Below are 16,502 nucleotides of genomic sequence, written 5' to 3' on the forward strand. Positions count from 1 at the left end.
ATCAAATGGTCCTTTGACCTTCATTTGATTCCAAAAATCAGCATAGATCTCATCAAATTGTATACAACCCTTAGTAAAGACTAGACAATTAATTCCAGCAAGTGGCATGTAAGTCACACAAACATACTTTATTATTGTATCAAGATTCTCCATTAAAAAGAATGTTGAAAGGACCACGCCCAATAATATTACACAAGCCATCTATCTTAAGTATCAACGGTTGATTCTATAATTCAAATTTATAACATAGAGAAATAAATTGTTGATCCAATCATGCAAGATTAGTAGATTGACGACATTTTAAGAGTGTTTAACTCTAAGTCTCTAATACAATAATTACGTAAAATTACTCATCTTAGTTTAGATACTATTTAAAATAATCACTTCTTAGTTCCTTTGTTAACTTTTACTCCATTACTTGTTCGTTATTTTAAAAATAATTTTTTACTTTCACTTGTTATTTTCAACGTATCAAGACTATTATTAATTTTTTACATGTTTTATTATTAATATTAATTATTCATTTCTCAAAAGCTAATCTAAACATGAATTTATAGGAGTGTGATAAATAATAATGTCAATCATTATTTTTAATGGGTGTGCCAAATACGAATGGAATAAGTAACAAAGAACGGAAGGTTTATTTTACTATAAACCTGGATTAGTATGCTATAATTATCAGTTTAATTAATTAAACAATAACTTAGAAAGATGCATAGTATGAAAGAATCTAGAATTTAGCCGCGAAATTATCTTCCTCCGTGAACGATCCCAACTCCGCCGTCTTCCGCCGCTGATCTTCGAAGCGGGCAATCTCGGAGACTGTATCTTCTCCGTACTAGAAAAAAGAGAGAACTTGGAAGTTTTTACAGATAATAAGTGTCCAGAGCAATGGCTTCCCTGACAATCAAAGCGATTTTCTGTATGCAATTGCTACCTTTGCTCATCGGAGCTTTTTCCGTTATCCGAATCAACAGTAGTTGGGATGTGGAAGAAGGATTGCTACGAAGGCAAACCGGACACCAGAGAGTGTTTGATTACTTCAAGCTATCTCTCTTATGGCCTGGCACAGCTTGCCGGAATACCACCAAATGCTGCTCTTCCAATGCCTGTTGCCGGTACTTCTCTTTTTTCTTCTTTCATATCTCAAATGATTTTTCGTAAAACTTAGTCATTCAGCTGATTGAGAGATTGTAAAATTAGACTAATTATCGATTGATTTCTTCATTTTGCCTATTTATTCTCAGATTGTAAAATTATATCATGTCTAAGGAATTTTATTAAATTAAGCTAGTTGTCTGTTTTGTAAGGATTTCATGACATTTGAAAGCAGAGGCTTACCTTTTTTGTGTGTTTTTTTCAGCTCGAACTCACCATCAATATTCACTATTCGTAAGTTATTCCGATTGGGAAGGATGTTTTTATATTTTGTTTTCATGTTGTGCAATGTGAGAGGTAGAATTGAATAAGGTTTCTCGTGCTTCAGATGGACTTTGGGCTGATTACAATGACGGAACTTGGCCTGCATGTTGTTCTGGCCCCCAATTTGATAAGGAGCAGGTATATTGCTAACCCTTTTCCACGGACCGACTTTTTATTCCGCGAGGACTGTTTGAAGAGAAAGTTAACTGTTGGAACTGTTGTTGCTTAGATAAAGACCTGTTTGAAGGGAGAATTGATTGGTAGAACTGTTAATGTTTAGTTAAAGACCTGAAGCACGCTCTTTCATGGAAGATGGGCGCATGCTTTCGTTCCCAAAATATTCATATATTTTGACGGTAAAGCAGTTTATTGGCTGTGAAGGCTACAAATAATTCATACCAATAATGCACCCATCTGTAAGTGTTGGTGGGATTTAATAGGGTATTATGTGACTGAAGATCTGTTTATATTGTTTGTCAAAACATGTTGACTCCAAATCCAGAAACGCTTGTCACAGAGAATAAGCTTTGAACAAATGAAAAATTTCAAGGCAAATGTGAAATGTTTGGATTTGCAAATGTTGTTATCCATTCGTAAGGAGGTTCCCAAAGCTTATAACTCTGGAAACTAGGATTTGGCAAAGTAACATGATGCACTACTAGCATCTTACTTGCACTTTTATGACAGATCATTCATTCCTATTTTTGGTTTTAGTTGAAGAGTCTTAAATTGCATATAAGTTTGCCTTTCATGGTGTACAAACTGTTTTGTTTGAACATTCATTTCATTCTACTGGCTATTAGTTTAAAGTGCTGCTACTTCTTTTTTCAGTCACCTTTGATCAATCCTGAATTTTTCCTTAATATAGAAGGATGTCTTTTCTGAATTTAATTATCAAAAAATTTAAGTGTATGGCATGCATTATTTGTAACAGTTGATTTGCAATGTATTTTGTATTAACTTGTGATTATTCAGAGATATAAAATATAATTTCAATAGAAAGATTTTCTTCATCCAAACAAGTGTCTAACTTTCTGAATTGTATGAATGGGATAACCCTTAAAGTTAATGTGCTCTTGTTCGTGATTTTGGACTTCCCTTTGTTGTTAGATATAAGACAGTGTTGTAAAGGCTTTTCATATTAAAAAAAAAACAGTGTTGTAAACGCGTGTTTAAGCCCTGAAGCTGAGTGTATGGTTGGCCTAGGTGCTGCACCCCGCTTAACTGGTGCTCAATGCAGCACCAAAGTGCTAAGATATGTTCCTCAAAAGCGATGGGTTCTATTACAAACCAGACATCGTTAAACAATAACTATATATGCCAGTAAATCTCTATAACTGTTGGTTGCCGTTATTGTTATTTTTATTGCATTACATAATTACATTTATATTATTTCGGTACCTTTTTCATCTGCACTTTCTTCACTAAAATGGACAGTTTAATAGAGCTTTGTGCTTGACACTAGCGGGCTATGGAGCTTTTATATGCCTTTCTCCTTTCATGATACTGATTTAAGGTCCTTGCCTTGGATTTTTGCTGGGAAATGGTATCACAGTTCTGGCTTAAGTATGCAGATACAGTTAGAATGTTAAGCCTATCAATATCTTTGCTGGCAAGTTGCTTAGTAATATATTTAATATGAGCATCTGGAAGTTCTTTACAGAAGGATCTGTGATAATTTTGAATATTGAGAATTCAGCAGATGAGACTGAATAAAGAAGCTTCTATTTCTTCAACTCTAAGGGACATCCATTCCTACTGCATATTTATATAAATATTCACCAGCACTGAGTTTGAAACATTTTGTCTTTTGAGCTTACATAGCCATTCATTCTGTAGATTTCAACACTGCGTAGGCCTATGAAGAAGTACTGGCCTTCTTTTAGTTGCGAGGCCACCTCAACTTGTCACCATGAAAACGGATCATTTTGGGCTCATGAGGTGGTTTTTCATTGTTACTTGTACTAATGATTGATAAAGAATTCGATACAATTCAAGGAACTAACATGTCCTTCTTGCATTTCTTTTATGCTGACTCTGGAGATATTCATTTTCAGTGGGGTAATCTCTCTTTGCCTTATTTTATATTCAGTTTATATATATCTTGCAAGATGACTTGATGGCTTTGATCAAGATCTTTGATTGAAATGAGAAGCAAGATTCTTTACTTACCAGAAGGGTGTATAAAATAGGAAGTACCTTATTGCTGACATCTTCTAACATTATTGGTTCCTTCTTCTCCTGGATATAATTACATTCACATTTTATAGTCCTTGTGCATTCTCATTTTACATTATTTTTAAATTTTTTTACAAGTCAAAAATAAAAACAATATCATATGAAAGTTTGCGGATAACTAAGCTGAAGTTAAGGCCAGTCTGGAATGTTATTTTCTACTAAATGTGGGATAACTTTATTTGCCCTTTACCCTATCTCTTGTCTAGCAGGAAATAGAACCCTTAAAATACTTGAGATGGATAAAACTGCCATTTTACTTTTGAAGCAAGTACCTAACCGTTAATATGGAGGATATAGATAGGATAAAATAGGGGTCCTACCTGTTGAAATGTGAACATTGTCTTGAACTATGTTGCTTGGACTCTTCAAAAATATCGACGGGTGTGTGTCGGATCCTCCAAAAATAGTGTATTTTTGAAGGATCCGACACGGGTGTGGCAACATTTTTGGAGAGTCTGAGCAACTTAGGTCTTGAAAGAGAGGAGTTTTTGATTTGTGTGATACATAAATTTTGTTAGTTCATGTACTTAGGATATTAATGTTAGGACATATGCATGGTTGAATACATGTATTTGAGAAAAATGGGGATGAATTGAATAAATGAAGGTACATGTACTGAACTAGGTACATTTGACCAAAAAAATAATAGGTGCATGCTAGGATAGTCCTACAAAAATATTCAGATATTATAGCTATTTTTATTTTATTTTTTATGACAAGGGAAACCCGCAGCCGCTACCCTTTTGGGTGCGCACATGGTAAAACCCCCGCTCCTATGCAATAGCTCGCAAACCACATAGGAGAGGTAACCCGCACTAGGCAAGCCTGGTGCGACGAGCTCGACCCAGAAGGCAAACCCCTTGCTTTCGCTGGCAAGGGGTTTTGAACTTGAGACCTCCAACATGGAAGTCCCAAGCCCAAACCACTGGGCCACCCCGAAGGGTTTATAGCTATTTTTGATAAGCCAAAATGAAGTCAAGTTGTTAAAAGTCCACTTGTCTTCAAAGAGCATTATTTATTAAGAAAGCAAGTAGAATGAATTAAAGGAGAACCATTTCCTCCACTTGTCTTCAAGAGAAAATGAGTCACTGAGAGTGCTCCTCCTCCCCTATTTTCCAACGTTACCAACCTACCAACTGCAACCTAAAATTCAAAGTTTTGTGTTTGTTACACTTGTAAATATCTGATAGAGACAAAAGTCAGACTAGTAGATGTTTATTTTGTATGTAGTGTGATCTTTCATAATTTTCTGTCATTGTTCGCAGAAAAACACGGGACATGTTCTTATCCAGTTGTCCATGATGAGTATGAGTACTTCCTGATGACTTTGAATGTTTACTTCAAATATAACGTCACTGTAAGTTGATTGTTATTCTATTTATTTACTCCAATAAACTTTGCCTTGTGTATTTTCTATAAGATTTAAACTTTGAGTTGGTACTTATTTGCATCCCAAAACCCCACCTAGTGGGATTTCACTGGGTATATTGTTGTTGGTACTTATTTGCATATATTCAGTACTGGGGCAAAGAAATTGTTTGATGTGTCAGATACAACAGCAGCTTAATAGCTCATCTTGAATATCTTGGTTATTATTTTATGTCAAAACTTAAAATCACGTATGTTATCGATATCTTTCCTAAGAAAATTCCCCTTGGTCAATGTAAACTTTTAAATGGAAGATCGTTGACAATATCAGATATACAAGATTGTGGTTACATTTACAACAGCCTTCTGGAATTTATTTCATTGCAATAACTTACTACTCATTAGAGTATCCTTTGTCAAGATGCAAAATATACCAAGAGGGTTAGCAGTTGGACTTTATTATACTGAAAAAAGTGAACACTTCCTCTCATCTGTGCTGAATTTTTTCTTAATTAACTGCATTATAACTTTCTGGATATGTCAAGCATTGAATCACTTAACATTCTTTTAGCATTCCATGTTAAGATGTTTTTTTTATTTTTGAAATGTCACTACAGCTTCATTTCATTTGGTTGAAAACTTATCTGTTGTTCCTCTTACTCATATAATTACATAGTGTGGTTGCCTGGTAGTTGAGTCCACTACTGATGTACTCAAAAATTGAAATTAACCAGGGAGTTCTGTTTGAAGCCGGGTATGTACCCTCAAATTCTGAGAAATATCCACTGGGAGGCATCATTTCAGCCATTCAAAATGCCTTTCATGCAACTCCAGAGTTGATATGCTCAGGCGATGCGGTGGAGGAACTAAGAATATGCTTCTATAAGGATTTACAGGTTGGTTCTCCTAATCCTCTAAATGAATAATTGCAAGAGTTTCTTATTGCAAAATTATTTGTTTATATAAGGTGATGTGGATGGCCTCATTTAAGATGTTTGTCGTTGTTTAGGCTACGAGATCAATTATTATGTCTTTCAATAGTGCACTCCTTGTTTGTTGTTAACTTCCTTTCTTTGTACAAATCTATCATGTAGATATCATGAGTGTGCAATTTAAAGATGGGTGATTCTGTACTTACTTTCCAAGTTCATTCATCTTAATTCTTACATTACATGTTAGCAAATAAAGCGGACATGTTAATTCTAAATCTCTGCTTAGTTAATCATATGTCTAATATTCTTTTGCTTAATTTGATATCAAAACGTGTCTAGTTATATATTGTCAGATTATCATCCCCAAAACTTCCATTTTGTAGATGACCTCGTTTAAGGTGTTTGACATTGTGACATTGTGTAGTGTAGGACATAAATTAGTATGTCCTTCAATGTTGCACTGCGTGTCTGGTGTTAACTTCTTTCCTTGTCCAAATTTAACCAGTAGATATCACGAGTATAGAATCTAGAGGTGGATGATTCACTCCTTCATTCTGAATTCATGCGTCTTACATGTTAGCAGATAAGACAAACTTCTTAGTTCTAAATATCTGCTTGGATAATCTTATATATAATTGTATATTGCTTAAGTTACTAAAAAAACATGTCTTATTGTAAATTGTCAGGTTTTCATCCCCGAATTTCCCTATTTATGGCCTCATTTAAGATGTCTGCCATTGTTAGTTCATGACAAGAATTAATGTATCCTCCAATAGTGCAACCAGTATTTGCAGTTAACTTCTTTCCTTGTCCAGATCTAACTATTAAATGTGATGAGTCTACAATATAGAGGTGGACTATTCAATTCTTCCATTCCGATTTCTTTTATCTTAACGCTAGCAGATAAAAGGACTCCTTAATTCTTTTTTTTTACTCTCTGCTTGGTTAATTTAATGTCTGACTGTCTATTGCTTAATTTAATACCAAAACATGTCTGATTGTATATTGTCAGACTACCACCCCCAAAGCTCCAATTTCTATCATTAATGTGAATATGGTTCTCAATTCCTGTCTCTTTTACAGCCTCGTGATTGTGCAAGTGGATCTATCATTAAAAGTGGTAGAGTCTCTTCTGGGTCATGTCCTCAGTATGTCAGCTTGCCAGTAAATGGATCAGGGGGTAAGTTCACTTCCACACAATCTGGGTGGCCATCTTTATCTAATAAGATTAGTTCAACTGGATAAATTAAAGATCGATCAGTTTGCGATGCGATCAACTAATATGACATTTTTGGATGTCAAATGTCATCATGTTCTGTTGATTCGCACAATGCTCTATTTTGTAAGATGATTAGCCCACCAGTATGTAGTTCTGTAGCCTTGTACACACAAACGAGCACGAAATGACTATTTTTGTGGTCACAGTAACTCCTTGATCAAAACCGAAGCATCTAAAAATTGTCTATGCCTGATTTGCCTAGCCTACAAATGGTCTAAAGCATCATTGCTTTTCTAAATCTCCTTATTTTGTATAAATATTTCACTTCGTTATGAGTTTACATGTTGACCTATCAAACAAATACAAAGAAAACTATGAATTTGACCTACTTACTAGTCATATCCAAGAAAATGTATTGGAATATATTATTTTTATCTGTTAACATAGTAAAGAGGAGAATATGTGTGTATTTTCTTGTTTCATCCCTTGTTTTCCTAATCTCCTCTTGAACACTCCCTTCCATTTGCTCTTTTTCATGAGATTTTTCATCTTTTTAAGAAGCTTACTCTTGGTTCTCTGAAGGTAGCAAACAAGTGGCTGGGTTCGGTCTCAAGCTTTGCTTTGCAGTTCACTTACTATTGATTTTTGCATTTATCTGAGAAGGTAGCTGGACTCCCAACTCAAAGTTAAACCCCACGAGTTATCTGTCGACCCTAGAAAGTGTATAATTATCAAGATCAGATTAGGAGTATGAAAGCACATATTTGCTCAAAAAAAGGGGCATAAATTTTTCCCTTTTGGGTTCAGCACTTGAAAGTTTCTTGAATTTTTATCTTTTGGTTTCACAGGGCTTGACAACACAACGGCAGATTTTTTATCTGAGCGATAGTCTTACAGCAGTTCCCCATGGTCTAAGTCAATTTGATCAGGTAAATTTGACAAGGGTTATAAGATCAGATCCTTATTGCTTTGTGAAGATGTTTAGCGTTCAGCTTGGTATTTATAAGCTATACATTCTTCTTGTAAAGATTATGAGATGATGTTGGTGTAAGTTACTGGTCTTATCGAAATAGCATCTCAACGAGGATTTTATTTAATTTGTGGCTTTATTGTATGTTTCCTTTCTATGAAACTTAAGTGTTCTACCTGCAAAATGCAAACCAACTAAACGATTGTTGTAATGCTGTTCATTATTGGGAAAAGAGGGACCTTTTATCAATATGTTATCAGAAAGAATTGAATCTGGTCGAAAACCCCCCAAAAGGGTAGAAATTATATAAAATTAGATGGAACTCCAGAAAAGTATGGTAATCAACTCCATGTCCAGCATCAAAAGACATCTCTTCATTCAGCCAAAATAGTTGCTTCATCCATGTTTAAGATTTCCCAAGAATCTGGAGACTGAAATCTCTCAGATAAATCATGTAGTTGAAAGCCCAAGACTACGGTCCAACCATTGTCCTTTTGAAGCAATTCTTTTGCGCCAAGAAATCTGGAGGACAATTTTCTCAATCATTTCATTTCCTCTTAGCCAGCACAAGTGCATTTTGTCAAACAGTACTGTTGTCACTAAATATATTCAGTGTTCTCCACGGAGTGTGCATATCATTTGGTAGACTCGAGATATTCAAATGAAGTCCAGGGATCAGCCAACACATACAACTCAATATCCCCAAGCTTTTCCTTGGGTCAACGTGAAGCAAAGGTTCTTTCCCTTGCATACCTCCATCACAACCAGAGATAGGTTCCAACTGAATTGGTCTAAAAAGAAGAAACTCTGCATTCGGGAAATGGATGTTGATGTTCATCTTCTGTAGCCTCACAGCTGAGCAAAAATTCATTATCTAGTATATGTGACGCTCGCTTCATTTCAGATATCAATGTGTCAAGGTTTTCATATATCTCGTTGCATCTTGGATGGGCTTTATCACCAACAAGAAACATGTGTAGCACAGACTTTATCTCAATCCAGCTACAACCTGGCTCCTTCTTGAGCCCACCATACCTCATCACTTTCCTCATTTCAGCAACTTCTTTCCACATTCCTGCATCAGCATAAATATTTGACAAAAGTATATGAGAAGACGAGTCCTCAGGATCCAATTCCAAGAGACACTTTGCTGCTTTTTCTGCTACCTCCACATTCCTGTGCATCTTACACATACTAAGCAGAGTTCTCCAAATCACATCATCAGCCTCAAGAGGCATGTCTTGAATAAGCTTCAGTGCATCACTAATTTGCCCCGCCCTCCCTAATATGTCAACCATACATGAGTAATGTTCTAATTGAGGATCTAATCCATAGTTATTCGACATTGAATTGAAGTGTTGCAGTCCTATTTCAACAAGCCCTATATGTGCACAAGCTCTTAAGACTGCAAGAAAAGTTGCATGATTTGGTCTTACATCCTCAAGGTGCATCTTTTCAAAGATCTGCAAAGCCTCTTCTCCAAGACCATGTTGTGCATAGCCACAAACCAGAGCATTCCATGTGATAAAATCCTTTTTTGGTGCTTTTTCAAACATCAACCTAGAATCCTGCATGTTTCCACATTTCGAGTACATGTCAACAAGAGTGCTAGTTATAAACACATCTGATTGCAATTCTTGCTTTATAATTTGAGCATGAATTTGCTTTCCCAGCCCAACAGTAGCTAGATTGGCACAGGTATCAAGAACTGTTGCAAAGGTAAAGTTATCAGGTTTTATTCCCTCTTCCAGCATTCTAGAGAAGAATTTCTGTGCTTCCTCACTTTGTTCACGCAATGAGAATCCCGATATGATTGCATTCCAAGATACGATTGTCTGTTCGTTCATTCTCTCATGGAGTTTCTCTGCCTCTTCTACCTTTTCACATTTACAGTACATATCTATTACAGCACTCCCAATGAAGCACTCCAATCCCATCCCTGATTTTATGATCCTATTGTGGATCACCATGCCAGTGTTAAAATCTTGACGAGCTGCACAGGCCTTTAAAACGCTACCATAAGTGAATTCATCTGGTTCCATCCTTGACTTAAGCATCCGAGAAAATAGTATCAAAGTTTCATCCTCATGTCCATTCTGCTCGTAAGCTGCAATTATAGCATTCCAAGACACTGCATCTCTTATTTCCATTTCATCAAACAAACNCATAAGTGAATTCATCTGGTTCCATCCTTGACTTAAGCATCCGAAAAAATAGTATCAAAGTTTCATCCTCATGTCCATTCTGCTCGTAAGCTGCAATTATTGCATTCCAAGACACTGCATCTCTTATTTCCATTTCGTCAAACAAACGTAGAGCTTCTTGTGGTGCTTCACATTTGCCATACATGTCCATAATGGCATTTGCGACACAAACATTGGACAAAAAGGGGGTCTTACAAGCTACACCATGTAGTTGCATTCCCTCTAAATTCCCTTTGAATACTGCACATCCGCTAAATGCACCAGATAGGCTTATTTCATCAAACCCAAGATAAGACTTCAGCAAAAGCCGGAATAGTATTACAGCTTCATATCCTTGATCACCTCGAGCAAACCCAACAATCAAGGCATTATAGGATTGCAAATTATGGTTTGGCAGCAATTTGAATACCTTCCTAGCATCAGACAAACTGTTACATTTGGCATACATGTCCAAAGTGGCCGTAGCTACAATGACATCAGATCCAAAATCAGTTTTCAATGAATGACCGTGCAATTGAGAACCGAATTTTAAGTCTGATAACCCGGCACAAGACCTGAAGACACTAGCATAAGTAGATTGACTCACCCCTACTCCTCCTTTTTGCATATTCTTGAAGAGGTGTAATCCATCAGCAAACTTGTTATTTTGAACGCAACCTGCTATCAGAGCGCTCCAAGAAACCCAGTTCTTTTCAGGCATCTCATTGAAGAAACATATTGACTCATTCAATCTCTTGCATTTCGAATACATATCCACCATTGCACTCCCTGTCACCACATCAGTAGCAAGACCTAATTTGACGACCAACCCATGCACCTGCACCCCTAACCAAGAATCTTCAATACCCGAACAAGCTTTCAAAATAACAGCAAAAGTTGTTCTGTCAAAAGCAATACCATCTCTTCCCATTTCCAGAAAAGTTTGAATAGATTTCCCATAATTACCATTTTGCATATACCCGGAAATCAAAGAATTCCATGAAATTGCATCTCTTTCAGGCATCAAATCAAACATTAATTGTGCCTTCTCCAATTCACTTACCATGGAATACCCAAAAATAATAGCATTCCAAGAAACCGTATCTCTTAGAGGCATTTTATCAAACAATTTATCAGCATAACCCAAGTTGGAGCATTTTATGTACATTTGAATCAAACAATTAGTGACGAAAACAGTGGGTTGAAACCCAGAAATTATCATCCGAGCATGGGCTTGCCTGCCTGGTTCCTGGATGCAGTGTTTTGCACATTCTTGGTATAAATGGGAAAAAGTTTTCCTGTAGTTGTTTGGGTGCATTTGGTTTGCTGCTGCAAGTGTTGTAAATCGTCCAGGGGAATGTTCCATCCATTTATATCCAAGTGTTGATGAAACAGCACGAAATTGAGTCGTTAAATGCTGGTGAAGGAGGAGACAAGCCATCAACTTTTAAAATCATGCTTTGGCGGGTGTTCCAGTTTCATACGACAAGGATTATAGGTTAAAATCATTGCCTAATCACCAAAAGTCTAATTTTACAACAAAAGTTGGTGTCGCCATTGATATTTTTCTCTATACTTGTTATTTGGACGGTAGATAAACTAATACACTTTATCCAAACGTTATATGCATTAGTAAAATTGTCATCAATTAGGGATCTGGGGTTGGGTTATATGGGTGAGTTTGTAAAGTGGATTGAGAATTTAAAATTGGAGATGGGGTTATTAACTAAATTCACCGCGTGTTTGTATAAATTTAAACTATTACTGATAGTAAAGAGATATATCTGACGATTTTCCATAGTTAATATTTGGCATTTGGACATGGAATCCCATACAAGACTCATCGACAAGTTTGTGAACACAAAATGAGTTTTAATTAGTGATCGTAGTATCCACCAGAAGAAAGCTAAAATATAACATATTCAAGGACAAGTAAGAGACGTATTCTCTAAGCAAAACAAAAGATAAATTGAGGTTAAATTAGGCAAAATACCAAAAAGAACTAGGAGAAAACAGCACACAACTAAACTAGACAATGAGACAACATTCAACACAAATAATTTGTGAAGAAATTGCCTGGGTTAATCCAACAACTCATTGCCAAGGCAATAATAAGTAGGCAAGATTACCTTGCAAGCGACATAATTCATCCACATGCAACATTCCATGCCAGATTTATAAGGCTGAGTATAAAAATTTAGTACATTCTCAAATTGGTAAATTATCATTCTACAGAGCATGCAAACTGAGAACTCAACAAGGAAGCAAAAACAGAGTATAAAAAGAACATAAGCAACAATAATATTTCAAGACTCTTGCACTGCTGTTTACTCGTCATCCTCATCATCATCATCATTTCCAGCAGCTGAATTTAAAGCATTCAGTCTCTCAATCAACTTAGCTTTCCTTTCCTCGTATGTTAGCTTCTTCAGATTATACCTGCAAAAGTATCAAAAAATGAATATGCAGAAAAAGAAGCATAGACAGGAAAAGAGAATAATTTTTTCCTATAACCTTGAATAATTATAGGGTTACAGTAAAACAGACAATATTAGCATACTAATTGCTGCAGACAGAAGACATGCTATACTATAGTTTGTCCCACATGACATTCTAGAAATGAAGAACCAAGATGAGCAACAACTGCATATTTCATATTCAATGACAAATGGGAATTGAAAATCCACCACCCAACCCATTAAGTAAAATGCTTGATAACTTCAATGCATCCCAATGCAAGGAATTTTTTAAAAATAAAAACGAGAAACAAATAAAAATGAGAACGAGATAATCAATCTAACGACAAGTTTATACCTCTTGTGCTGTTTAGGAGGCTGCTTCTCAGATTTCTTTGGGCTTGGATCAGCACGAATGGCAGCATGAACCTTCTTGTACATCTCCTCAAGGCCATCAGCTTCAAGACCCTTTTTGATGTACTCACTAAAGTGTGTCTGATATTTCTCTGGTTCATCTTCAATCAGAGTCTGCAAAAAGAAGGAAGAGGTTTAGCATAATAGACATTCGGGTGTACCTAGATGAAGAAATAACATAGATAATACTCAATTATGCATTTCTATGAATTTGATGATGATAGTAAACTATAAAAGGATTCCATATAACCATTCTATTTACCTTCATATATGTAGCAACGTGGCCACCATATATGTACTTGCGGTGAACTTCAGCATCAAGTTGCTTGGAATCCTTGCTGAATCCAGCAAACCTCTTCTCACTGTGAGGAATATCAAGTCCACCATCCAACGCACCCTGAATCCAACCAAGCAAAGAATTGCATTTGATTTTAAAACATATTGAAGGTCATATGGCACAAATTATCCATTGTAAATATGAACAGCACGAAAGAAACCATCTCAGATCTCAAAAGATAAAAGAAAGGGTTTTGGACAGCAGAGCAGACTCCTGTTAACTTAGAAAAGTCCACATTCTAAAAATCAGAAAGCACACCAGACGGTAATACCCTTGGACAATTGCAATCAGGGTCTCATAACGCCATATTTTTTAGGTGTACACAAGTGGCTACTATTCATTAAAATGTTCACAAAAGCCATCAAAGCATTTGTTTATATCTTTAATCCTCAGATAATATTATTCCCTACCTTCTATTGATATGGCAATCTTTCCTTCTTGGTTCATTCCAAAAAGATTGACACCCTTTTGATATTTAGGAACTCTTTAACCTAAATTTCTCATTTTACCCTAAATGGCATGATCTCATAGGAGAGATAAGACATTTCGCATACCAAAAGATTATTAAAGATACTTTCACATGCTATGTATCATCTGCTCAAGTGTCAAAAATATTTATTTCTTAGAACTCTATGCACAATCAAGCATTGACATAAAAAATGAGATGCAGCGTCAATACCAAAAGCAGGTTTATACCTTGAGAGCACCAAAAACACGATTTCCTGTAGTAGTCCTCAAAAGGCCAACATCCAAGAGAGCACGGAAAGGCCTTCTGCTTTCAGCAGGTTCAACGGAGTAATCCTCCCCATTGACCTGTAAAGATTTGAAAAATCAGCTGGCAAATAGAAGCTACAACTACCAGACACGACAAAACACCCATAAAATTGAGCACATCTGCAATTACCTCAAGGTTTCCTTCATACTCCTCATCCATTTCAAGTTTTTTGAGAACTCTCCGTGCCAAAAGAAGTCCAGTGCAGTAGGCTAAATTTGAATGTAAATGAGTTAACAGTTCAATAAGAACTACAGAACTTCAAGTGAGATAACCAAACAATTAGAATAGCTTGTGTGAAAGTACCAGCAGCATAATTAGTCAGTCCAACTTTGAGGCCATAACGAGGCAGCTCGTTAGCATAAGCAGAAGCAAGAATCATGTCACCAGCAATACTAGCAGACACAACTTGTGCAATTATGTCCTTGTTAGTCTAGAAAAAATGTTAAGGAAGCAAAGTGAAGGACCACTGCAGCTATTGTGCCCATAATTTCAATATTACAGATCGACCAGACCCACAACATAGATTCATGGTGATCCTAATTGCCACTATCAATCATGTGACACAAGCTCACTATGACAATTTCATGAACCATCTATGTAATATTAAAAGGAACGATTAAACAAAATCCCAAGAGGAAACCATACCATGTACATAATATTTTACAGTAAAACAAAAGTATTAGGATACAAATCGGACAACCAAACGATATTTTGGAGTGTTGTACTTATTTTTGTCCTGATTGATCAAACGATTCCTGGCTCTATAGTCTGTTTTCCCCTCTGCAAGATAGTAAAAATTTGAAAACAATCAAATTGTGAATTGCCTAGGTTGAGAACAAAAAAAAGGAATTATAAGAATACAAGCTATACCTCTCCTTCTCTTGAATTTGACCTGGAAACGCTTAAAATAAGCCCTTGTCTTCTGGACTTTGATGAAGGCCTGCAACATAATTTATTCACAGTGTCAAGCAGAAGAACATGCATCACAAAGATTAGTTGTGCTGGTACATTCACATTAGGGACAGTTTTTCCTAAAAAACTTTTAGTTTGTGTACAATTTATTTGTTGGTAGAAAATGCAGAAATCTTCCCGTATAATAGAAACACTATATGGTTTTGTAAGGCAAAAACTAAATGAAGCATGAGTCAAGATAGAACGGAAAAGTATGATAATTCTTTCCTAAATCTCAACAAGTTTTGGATCAAGGTACATTTGATATTTTTATTAACCTGTCTACTTTTTCTAGGTAATATAGTTGAATAATAGTAAAGCATCCCTATGCAACAACCAAAAAAAATTATTTCTATGTTGTCAAATTAACCTAGCATATAAAAGAAAGTAGAGATTTTTGCACAATATCTAAAGACTATACCAAAATAGTTACACATATAGTCCAATCCTTACAGATTAGACAGGATTCCAAGAGATTTGTGTACAACTGTAGACATAATTCATACGAGCAAAATCTGATAAATCTCTAAATATTCGTACCGAACATTGATAAACCGGAGCCCAAAGAGAAAGGAACAGATTCTTTTTAGAACTGATGGAGCAGAAAAGAAAACTCAATGTATGTAGTTATAAACAGTAAACACCACAAACAGAGACTTATAATCCTCCAAAAAAATCAAACACTGACACGATCACTCTTAGAACCAGGAAAAAGCTTCAGCATAAACGTTGAAAAAGTTGTATAACCAAAATGTAGCACTCTCTGCTCTTTCTATTCCAACTATCAACTACTAAACAACAACAACAAAGCTTCGGAAAGTATAAAACGAAACCACAAAATGCAGCGCGGGATCTGTAAAGAAGCTCAAATTAGTGAATCTCACCATTGTTTCTCCTCGATTAGCCTCCGCCGACGGCCGTGAAGGGGAAGTGGGGAGTAGAAGAAACTAATGTGAGAAAAGGGACTGCCGCTGCGGAGCTTGGTTTTATAGTTCACTAAAACCCTAGTCGATGACCGATACTTTTCTTTTGACGTTTTTGCCCATTTGACATTTTGACTATGTTTCGTGGAAAATTTTAGAGTACTTTGGTCATGAAAATTACTCTAATTCACTTTTTTCGGATTAATTTCTCACTTTTACTATTAAAAAAAACACAAAAAAAAACTAATAAACTTTTGGATAATAGAGTTATAAGATAATAATAATTGTTTTCAAGTAAAAAAAAATATAAAGAG

General features: G+C 35.8%; 3 protein-coding genes across 3 annotated transcripts; 1 reads left to right on the forward strand and 2 right to left on the reverse strand.

Moving 5' to 3' along the window:
• Positions 1 to 718: 718 nt before the first annotated feature.
• LOC125873128 (ribonuclease 2-like) lies at positions 719 to 8,268 on the forward strand. Its single transcript, XM_049554005.1, has 10 exons — positions 719 to 1,118; positions 1,364 to 1,392; positions 1,487 to 1,560; positions 3,262 to 3,363; positions 3,480 to 3,483; positions 4,926 to 5,017; positions 5,763 to 5,924; positions 7,044 to 7,144; positions 7,766 to 7,842; positions 8,028 to 8,268. Exons 1-9 carry the CDS (start codon positions 892 to 894, stop codon positions 7,836 to 7,838), a joined length of 864 nt encoding a protein of 287 aa, XP_049409962.1. The 5' UTR covers positions 719 to 891; the 3' UTR covers positions 7,839 to 7,842; positions 8,028 to 8,268.
• Positions 8,269 to 8,382: 114 nt separating this feature from the next.
• LOC125873126 (pentatricopeptide repeat-containing protein At3g02330, mitochondrial) lies at positions 8,383 to 11,896 on the reverse strand. Its single transcript, XM_049554004.1, has 2 exons — positions 10,387 to 11,896; positions 8,383 to 10,238 (listed from the first exon to the last, which is right to left on the reverse strand). Exons 1-2 carry the CDS (start codon positions 11,771 to 11,773, stop codon positions 8,941 to 8,943), a joined length of 2,685 nt encoding a protein of 894 aa, XP_049409961.1. The 5' UTR covers positions 11,774 to 11,896; the 3' UTR covers positions 8,383 to 8,940.
• A 578-nt stretch (positions 11,897 to 12,474) lies between these two features.
• On the reverse strand, positions 12,475 to 16,279 carry LOC125874040 (60S ribosomal protein L5-like). The gene is made up of 9 exons (XM_049554850.1): positions 16,150 to 16,279; positions 15,185 to 15,254; positions 15,003 to 15,094; positions 14,618 to 14,744; positions 14,444 to 14,523; positions 14,236 to 14,352; positions 13,465 to 13,599; positions 13,147 to 13,316; positions 12,475 to 12,771 (listed from the first exon to the last, which is right to left on the reverse strand). The coding sequence occupies exons 1-9, from the start codon at positions 16,150 to 16,152 to the stop codon at positions 12,660 to 12,662; spliced, it is 906 nt and encodes a 301-aa protein (XP_049410807.1). The 5' UTR covers positions 16,153 to 16,279; the 3' UTR covers positions 12,475 to 12,659.
• Between the last annotated feature and the right edge of the window lie 223 nt (positions 16,280 to 16,502).

The sequence above is a fragment of the Solanum stenotomum genome, chromosome 8, assembly GCF_019186545.1.
Source record: "Solanum stenotomum isolate F172 chromosome 8, ASM1918654v1, whole genome shotgun sequence".
Lineage (NCBI taxonomy): Eukaryota > Viridiplantae > Streptophyta > Magnoliopsida > Solanales > Solanaceae > Solanum > Solanum stenotomum.